Source organism: Megalops cyprinoides, chromosome 16, assembly GCF_013368585.1.
Source record: "Megalops cyprinoides isolate fMegCyp1 chromosome 16, fMegCyp1.pri, whole genome shotgun sequence".
Lineage (NCBI taxonomy): Eukaryota > Metazoa > Chordata > Actinopteri > Elopiformes > Megalopidae > Megalops > Megalops cyprinoides.
The window spans coordinates 25,482,098-25,492,242 of record NC_050598.1 but is presented as its reverse complement, the minus strand read 5'-3'; the positions used below and the strand labels follow the sequence as shown (position 1 = coordinate 25,492,242).

Genomic DNA, 10,145 nt, shown 5'->3' with positions numbered 1-10,145 from the left:
CAGTGATATTCCTTAAGTCTAGGGTCCAGTAAGGGGAATTGGATGTTTAGCATAGTACTTTTCATCTGTTTTTTTGGCTCTGCAGTGTAGCCTACCGTATCTGTGGATGGATTAAATTTTTGCCTAGTTTGATCCCAGTGTGAACATGTTGCTTAAATTAAGTCGTTTGTTACGGCAGGGAAGAGCAACTCCGTTCCTGAAGAGTTGCCAGAAAGCGTACTGTAATGTACTGCCATGACGACTTTTGTGTGGGCGTAAATTTAAACTTGGCATTTAAAATATACGCCGTCTGTAATGTATATTTTCACTCAGAATGCTTGGGTCTTCCTTTGTGCGTAAAGGCAAATATATTACTGTTATGTTGGCTCTCTTGATCGTGATGCGGTCGTATTGCTTTTTTTATTCAATCTAAATCAGTGACCTTAAACCACGCCCTTAAGAAATGGCGATAGAGGGAGAGTGCTTCGCATTTCACTTACATTATTAGTATTAACCCTAATATTCCATAAAGTGTTGGTAATGGTATGCACGCAGAACACAACGCCGAATGTTCACATTGTTGAAAAAAAATGCGTTTACTGTTTTAATACGACGCCTGGAAGTCAAAGAGCCACCAACATTTGGCAGTGTATACCGCGGCACATTTCAAAGAATTTTCTTCGCAATATTTGAAAAACGGAGTCGTGCAGCGAACGCATGCGTGTCCCTTTTAAAACAAACCCAGTTCCCGTCAGTCATACCGAATTCCAACCAATCCCAAAGCGCTCCATTTTAAAAGCAAGTCTGCCTGCTGTGCTTTTATATTGCACCATGACCTGTTTCGAAGCATTTTTACTACTACGGTTATTGCCACATATCAAGAGGGCAAAGTGAACGGCATGGGACTCTTACCAACTTTAACGAACTTGAGTCTGGTTCCTGTTCCTCCTGCGAAGTTCAGGGTTAGGAATTTCACATGCAGATGATATACAGAAAGGATACTGGAAATGCGATTTCTAGGTAAATCCTACGCATAAGATAGGTTGATTTTAGCAAGTTCACAGCCAAACTCACAACAAAACATGACAAGCCTGTCGAGGTTTGCTGGCTGCCCTCTTTCTTGCGTCTACCCTGGGGAGAGCAATACTGAACCCAGCGTGATGCTTCCACCTTTGGCACGGGAGCACATGGGGCACCCCACTGGCAGTTCCTTAAAACTCTGCCCCTCGCACAATTTAGGAGACTACCCCGAGACGAGGTCCAGTACATACGTTGACTATTCCGTGCCCCGTGCTTCAGACTCGGGATACTCCAGCTACCGGTTAGAACAGAGTCCTAGGGGCATTATCGGTGGGACAAATCTCTCTGGAACAAGCATGCCACCAGTAACTGATCAACTTGCATCAAGAACCTCCCAACATGGCGCTATTGGAAGGTATCGTGACCTTCCCGGCTATAGAGAAGGCAGAAGCCACGCGATTTTCACTGCATATCACGAGCAGGCCCATGGCTCCTCCGACGCCGCTAGAGACCTCAGCAGCCAAGTGATGTTGGGTCTGTCCGGGGATATTCTCACAAGAACGCACCCTTACGGCCAGGCGCTCGGCGGCCCAAGGGGCAACGGCCAACAATTAGTTACCCAGTTTCTGGATCTCTACAAACCACTGAATATGGCCATACAGCGCGGAGGTGACGCATTCCTCAGGTGCTCCAGGCAAGACCTGAAGCGCGAGCTGGTCTGCAAGTGGATTGGCGGCCAAGAGGGGGCCGGGAAGCAGCCGTGCTCCAGGACTTTCGGGACTATGTATGAACTAGTCACCCATGTAACGGTGGAACACGTTGGGGGACCTGAGCAATCCGAATATGTTTGTTACTGGCAGAGCTGTCCCAGAGAAGGCAAGCCCTTCAAAGCCAAATACAAGCTGGTGAACCACGTCAGAGTCCACACTGGGGAAAAACCCTTCCCTTGCCCCTTCCACGGCTGCGAGAAAGTTTTCGCAAGATCTGAAAATCTCAAGATCCACAAGCGAACGCATACAGGTTGGTGCTAACTAATAATAACAACAATAATAATAATAATAATAATAATAATAATAATAATAATGATGACTCATGTTTCCAGTTGTTCAGTATCATTTTATTAGATAGGACTGGGGATGACTACTCTAGGCAACAGATGGTTTTTTCCCCGTTTTGTTTCTGTGGAAGTTCTTGTTTTTTTTTTTTTCTTAAAACGTTGCGTAGGGAGAACTAATATAAATCATGCAGTTCATAAGCAAGAGCACATCTGTTATTTTTCAGTTAATTGAAGATGGCTTGTTTGCAGTGTTTTGGTGTATCACAATGTTACAGACTTTCCGATTCAGAATAACGCCGGATGTTATGTGATGCGTCAAACATTACTGTGTTAAAGATGGCTATAGGCTACAAGTTAGTATCGGTAGCTGTTTTTCGTTTTGTAATAATCTGTGGTTTTATAATTTGCATGTTCATCCTTGCCTTTTTATTATTTACCACCACGCTGACATGTAATTAAACATTTTGACCATATACGTTTGATAGTTACCTATCTAGTTAACCCCACTATAATGTTAGCATACGCGCTGCTTTTATACTTTAAAAAGATGTTGACAAATAGGCTACGGTGAAAAATACTGTGTGATTACTACAGATTCAAGCAAACCCTTAAATTTTAACTATGTTTTACTCTAGTATTATTATTGTTGTCATTGGTATTGCAATTGTGATGAGTAGTCAAATAGCTAGTGCTAACAGTTGCGTCGTTGTCACCATTGCAAATTCGAATCTAAACCTCGATTAGTTACAGTGGTTGTATTTCAGAACGTTTCCCATGAAAGTATGATTTTAAGTAGAATTTATAAATGTGTTTTTGTGGGATACGTGGATGCAAAACAATCTAGAATGAACGACTAGTATTCTAGATAAGGATATAACTGTCGATTAAAACGTTTCTTTGAGTCCTGTTCGAGAGCACGGGCCGTTATTATTGTTTATGTCCCCCTAGCTCTCAGTCGGAGTTAAATAAATAAGTAAACCACGGGACACCGGAGAGCTGTGACGTAGCATTTACGCTTCGCGTATTAGCAGCTCGGTGAGGGAAAACTCCTACTGTTCAGCAGCGCTCGCCAAGGAGCAAGACTGCAGTTGTCGAGAAGCTGGGCAGTACATGCCAAATGCCAATAATGTACACGGGAACCTCAACAGAGCAGACCTTAGCATTATCGTTTAACGCAACCTAACGTGAAAACACAGTAAAATGTATGAATGCGTTTAATAGGTACGGATAACACAACGACGACAGAATTAGAAGTGAACAAAAAAATTTGATGAAGTGTAGCCTAAATATAGAACGTAATGTAACCTAAAGGTTGAAGGTCAGACCGCAAAAGGGACTATTGAACTTTTTAACTACTTAAATTAAGAGATAGAAATTCTTCAAGGAAGAATGAAAATAATAAATTGATACTACTTTGCCTCTTAAGGAAGTGTCGCCTACATGTAACGAACAGAACAGTTGTCCACACGAACTGACGTAAAACATTAGATACAAATTAAATAAACGTTGATATGATACATCTGGCACTCTCTGGTAACCACGCAGACGACAACTATATGTACATATATCATGAGTTTAAATGATTTCCATATACTGACAGGCATGCATGCCTGTGTAAAGAAGGGACTTCGTTGTCTAAAATTTCCTTTTGCGCAGCAGAAACATTTTGCACCACATTTTTTTCATTAAATATGGACACTATACTTTTTCCACTTGAGTGTTTTTCAGTAAATAGCCTAGGTTCCATTTTGGAAAAATGTAAGATGTGCCTTGAGAAACCAAGGGAAATTAAGCCCATGATTCATTTCATAACTGTGCTGCCAGTTAGACTTTGCTTTGAATAGCTTTGAATAACTTTGGAAATTTAATTAAACTTCATGAATTCCGCTGATGACTAACGGTGTGTCAGTGACAAGGGAACTTAACAATTTCTGCGGCGTCCAACATTCAAAGTCTATGACCAACTCCATTATTATTAGTTTTTTGAGCAATCTAACGGTGATGCACTTTGCCCTCAACCATGACTAAAGAATATATTTAGTATTACTTGTCTAATGTTTGATACGCAGAATTGCGTGTTCAGAAGTCACTGACGTTTAACCACTATTGTACTTTTTAAATAAATATTGCTGAAGGGTAGTGATGAGGTGCATTGCAGTTAGACTGAAAAGATTGCACAGTTAAACACAAAACCACTGTGTTTAGATACAGGAATATGGGGATGGAAATGAAAGCACCAAGTAGGGTCCGTGAAGACAGATGCATATCATTCCATGGAAAAATTACATGTGGTGAAACGATGTGGTGATCTACGGCTGGTTATCATTCTCTTGTTCGTAGTAAAAGAAGAAAGGAAACGCTTTGAACTGTAACTGTATATCCTTCACATTACGTGACCCATGCACTCACTGCCCTTGTTGATGATTTGATAGCTTTACAGTACCTATTAACATAACAGAAACGTGATTTGTGTTGCTATCTTGTGCCTGGTGGTTTGATATTGAAATACAGCTGGTTGTATACGACAGAACAGTAAAACCTTATTTGAACCACATTCACGTGATAAATCATTTGCACCATTTGCTTGCATGCTGTTGTTCGTAGAACCTGGTAGGTTGGCTGTGGAGTGAGACTCATCTTTGTTAATATTTTAAGAGAAATACATGAAGGAGAATCCCACTGAGAATGATCTCGATTATAGTTGTTCCTCTTAGTATGCACGCAATGCGAATTGGGCAGAGCTCAAAGATTGATACTGCACCTGATGTTCGCAGTTCAACTCAATGTTGAATTATGTCATTGGCGGAATATTTACAATCATACTTATTTTCAAAACTACATAAAAACAACCAACTGGCCAGTAGTGGTGATACCCAACTCTCTCCCCACCCTACCTCCGGTAATGTTTATGTAGATGAACAGTCCAAATAGTAACACTCGGCCATTTCTCCTCCCTCTGCACGTTTAGGTGAAAAGCCGTTTAAATGTGAATACGAAGGCTGCAATCGGAGATTTGCAAACAGCAGTGACCGGAAGAAGCACTCACACGTGCATTCCAGCGACAAACCCTACGTATGTAAGATCAGAGGTTGCGAAAAGTGCTACACCCATCCCAGCTCCCTTCGAAAGCACATGAAGCTGCATTGCAAGGCCTTCATGGCGAAAACCAACGAGGGGTGTGGGGATGACGGCGAGCACCTTGCCGAGGTCACGTCTCCCGAAGTAACGGATCATCAAGGCGCATCCTCCCCTAAGGCGACTGTGACGCGCACATTGCTGCCTGCCTCCTCGCGAGACTCCTTATCTCCGAACATTCGAAATGGTTCTTCTCTAGGGCCACGCGTCCATCACACGTATGACAACAGTTTGGACTACTCTGCACATAGGTCACCACCTCTCTTGGACCCCTTGCTGTTACAGAGGGGTCATTTTAGGACGGAGTCGTCACAGTATCCAACCAACCAGCCGGGTCACAATTTTGCCCAGAGCCACAGGCCTTTTCACAGTGGCTCACCTTTCCAAAAAAGTATCGTCAACGGATGGTACACCTGTTACAAAGGTTCGGAGTCTTTCTCACCAAAGCAATGTAATGATGACATATAATCTCGTGAATCATGGACTGTATTGATTGATATTACTCATAAAATCCGCATTTGTCACGTGGTAGTCATTTTTGAATCAAAATGAGTCCGTGAGGTCTATGCATTCTATGAAACTCAGAATAGAAAACTGGGAAACAAAAAAAAATGGATGCCTCACCGTGTTTAACAATGTCGTATTTTAGGTAGGCTTTGTGTGCAAAGATGATTGAACTTTACACATCACCGTGCAATTTGTGACTGATGAGCTTTAATTGGTGTATATGGCACTGTTTTATATTGTAATTAAATTGATCTGTGACAGTTCTTGATAATCTTTTAACCCCTTTTCCTACACGAGACAGAGCCTGAGACAGAACACCCCCCCTCCCTTTGTGCTGTTCGTGTTGCTTGAACATATTTGTGATACGGCAAATGAAGATATCTCTCAGTTTTTTCCGTTTAAATAATAATAGCCATCACCGTTGTCATCTGTAAAGCTTTTTGTATGTAAATATCAATGTATAAAACAAAAGGGAAGAATATGTATTTGTATTATATGTTCAATGTCTTGCTCACGGTTTAAACTTGGTATTTAGGTCTGACTGGACGCAAACACAGTAGCTTGTTTAATGCGAAAGAAATATCTGAGTCTGCAGTGTTTTTAAGGCTAAAACTGGATGTTATGGTTCATTCTAAGAGGAACCTCCTTGTATAGTCAAATGCTTCGTGTAAATTGTGGGCAAAAGATGGAAAATGTACATTTAATCATGTCTGTAATTTAATGTCGAAAATAAATCCGTTGAACTAATGGAGTAATTTGGAGTCGGCGCAGTGTTTACGTCCTGTGTTCATCGCCAACATTCAGACATTTTGAGAACTGTTGAAAACGTTCTTGTCCTGTAACGTGTACACATTTTCTGCTATGACTTGCGAAAGTGTAAGAAGAGGAATAAATTATAACATCAATTTATGAATTTAGCGTCAAACATAAGGCCCATTGAAGAGTAAGCAGAACGTGACCTCGTTTTATTCACTTTATATTGTGTGTACGTGAGAACGGGATAAGAGTAGCGCGTGATCACAAAATGTCCCTGCCCCCTACCCCCTACCTACCCAGATATCTGTATGTGGATATTTCATGCGTTTGTATGTTCGAGATTTATTTGGGTTCATTTGAGATCACAAGGTACTGTCCTCGTGATAGGAATTAAGATATTTAATGAAAATCCTACTGTATGTACTGTAACATTAATTATGCATACAATATTTCATTAAAGTGTCTCAATTCTCTTTGATCAGAGTGTGTGTGATTAAGCCAAATGCATTCTCAAAGAAAACGTGGTATAGTTCCACAGTGACGCCTCGCAGCTCCAGCACCCAATGTTTATTTCAGTATTACTAGATTTCAATGGATTACATTCAGGTTTCCTAGAATTAAATTAGCACTTTAATGAAATACAATTAATTAACTCTGTAACAAGAGAACCGTGCTGGTTTCGCAAATACGCTTTACTTCTTGCATTCAGTCTACCCTTTTCAAAATAAGCGTTAATTTAATAGTGCGCCTCATTCGATTGCCTGCCAAACGAGACAATCATGATAGAAAAATAAAGTGTAAATAGACATGATTAGAAATCTTCACAGGGAATCTGTCGCACATTACTCATTTTTACGTTCACAGCTTTTTATGTTTAGCTTGCGGAAGGGAACATCACTGTTACCAACTTGTTCAAATGAAATAGTAATGATATTTGAGTGGAATTAACTGATGCTCAGGTGACAAAACGAGTGATTGTAGTGTTTGCCAGACATTTAACGTGCTACAAATTATGTTGTGCCTTCTGCAGTTGAAGTTCACCAACTCACGTTGTAATTGATGCCCCCCAGAAAAGACGACTCAGCTTGGGACTTTGTTTTTACACGTCGGAGTGTGTGATTACAAGGACAACATTGTTTAATGTAGCATAACACCTCTGCTGGAATATGACGAAACGCGGTATCTGTAATGTAATATTTATGAGAGACCAATTACGCTTCATAAATCAGACCAAAAAGGCTATCATTCAAACTTGTGTGCCCGCGCAAGCGCGCGCGTGTGCGTGGGTGGGGGTACGTGATATAACGTGAACTACCCAAGGAATATTAATTTATTTACTGGCAGACGCTCTTATCCCGAGCGACTTGCAAGGCCACCATGGCAAGATGCATAACGTGTATATAACAAGAGCAAAGAGAACTAAGACAAAGGCACTGAACTGTAAACATCAGCTCAGTAATAAAACACAGCCGAAAAACAATGCTAAGACGTACAATCAGCAATGTACCAACACAAAACATGTGTTGCTCAAAAATGAAAGTAAAGGCAGTATTATCTTATGTCGTATCTTAAACGCTGCGCCTGTCCAGAGGCGCAACATTACAGAATGTCATGTTTTTCGAATACGTTTGATTAAACCGAATAGATTAAATATAAATATTGTAGAAATTAGAAATTTGTATTGTATACGTGGTATATTTAATTAGCACTTCAATACAATACAGTTCTAAACATTATAATACAGAGGTCTTATATACATATAAGTGAAATATTCTCTTTGGTTGTATTTGACTGCCAGGTGATGACTTAGGAAGACAGGCGGAAGATCGTTTTTTTTTATTGTACAATTTACGATGGTCTGCAGCCGCGTCTACTGGCACCGGCAAACTGGCTTGGGGAACCTGTTATTGGTTGCTGAGGAGGCAGTTTACCGCTTACTGAGGATCAGAGAGACACCTGGTCCACATTATGGCAGGCTGTTGTGTGCCGCTGGGCTGCGACTATCCTGGCTGTCCTTGCATGAATATGCAATGGGGAAGCTGAGATCTGCCGAAACAGCACGTATTTAGTGTATATTCACCTATCAGTGATGGAACAATAGCTCTATCATTACCCGTTCGTTACCACTGCCACACTTGAAATTTAGAGGGCAGGTTCGTAACCTGCTAGTTGGCTTGGTGTTTTGTTATTTAAAAACTGACTGTAAACGGTTGTTCGTAAATTGAAATTTGATTGCTTTTGAGGATGTTCGTTTTGAATGTAATCTGTTCTTTTGGGTGATTGAGAGCGTTGTGTGTGTGTGTGTGTGCGTCTGTGTGATCGATTTCTGGATCACATGACGTGAAGAACACTGGCACGCGCTTTACAAAGACATATCCTGTATTTTTTATTGATATATGACATTGACATAGTGAATAATGAAGACAAAAATTTTGGAAAGGAAGCAATGAGATATTTATTCTAAAATGAAGCGATGGCATTGATTATAGCAACTCTTAGGGAAGGCGGTCTACACAGTAAATAAATAAAATAAAAACGTTCTTTGATTTGTATCTCAAGTAAAACCACTTCTGTGGTCCACTGACCACTCTCACAACGTAGATTAATCTGTAGATGCTTGTTAGAGAAACAATCTGCAGCAATAGACGACGGCAATTAATATCTGCTCAGAACCTCTCCATCCACAAATAACCCTCTTTGAACCGCAGATAACCGTATGTTAATAAAAGTTATGACGGAACCAGTTATACATAGAGCCATTACTAACTTGAAGAATGCGTTTAGAAATACCGTAAACAATGTATAATCATAATTGAACCTGTACCATCTTGTTGGCTTAAAGAGCGATGAGCGACCGGTAACTCTTAGGCACTGCAATGTAAGTGACATAACGGACCATGGTTCAGATAAATACACAGATTATTTATCTGAGGTACATTTCCACTCTGAAAATTTCTGGAGCATGGTTAGTTCCTCCGTACATTTTCTGGATATTGTTAAGTGTAACCCCCCATGATCTGCATACCACCGTAAAGCTAAGATCACCATTTTTTTAAGTACTGTAAGTCTAGTTGTCTACTAGAACTGGGCTTCTGTTGGTTCAATTAAAGGAAGACAGTGTGACTGGATGACTTTTTGAGGCTTGAGGGACCAGTTTGATAAAGACAGAGAGGAAGGAACATCTGAAGAGAAAATGATCTCCAAAATCATTTCAAAGTAGCTGAAAATAATGGATCAAAATAGCCTTTAACAAGAAACATTGAACACAGTTGTTTTCATACTAATATGCTCTGCATTGCTTTTGATTTTTTATCACCTAAATAAAAAAAAAAGATAATTTTATGAGCCATTTTCTTCAACAAATTGCTTCTCAGGGTACCGCAAATTGCCTGAACAAAAACTTGCTTTGACTTTGATACTGCTTTTCATGAAAACAAACATAAGTATGAGGCTTAAAATAAAACCCCATATATGATGCTCATCACTAATATACAATTCCCTATTCAAATTCGTGTCATGTTTGACTGCGTTCAGTTGAAGGAAAAAAAAAACGTAATAGTAGTTTATTTTCTTTGACTTCATCGTAGCAGTCTGTGTCAACAGGCCTTTCCTCAGTCTGAGGTGTTATACAGATACAATGATGTAACAAAGATGTGCTTAGATTTTGGCCTTCTTAGGCCCATCCTATTGG

The 10,145-nt window shown here is 40.3% G+C and overlaps 1 protein-coding gene across 1 annotated transcript; it reads left to right on the top strand.

Annotated features, from left to right (window-relative positions):
• Window positions 1–398: 398 nt before the first annotated feature.
• Window positions 399–6,746, top strand: zic6 (zic family member 6). The gene is made up of 2 exons (XM_036549108.1): window positions 399–2,019; window positions 5,025–6,746. The coding sequence occupies exons 1-2, from the start codon at window positions 1,062–1,064 to the stop codon at window positions 5,657–5,659; spliced, it is 1,593 nt and encodes a 530-aa protein (XP_036405001.1). The 5' UTR covers window positions 399–1,061; the 3' UTR covers window positions 5,660–6,746.
• Window positions 6,747–10,145: the final 3,399 nt, after the last annotated feature.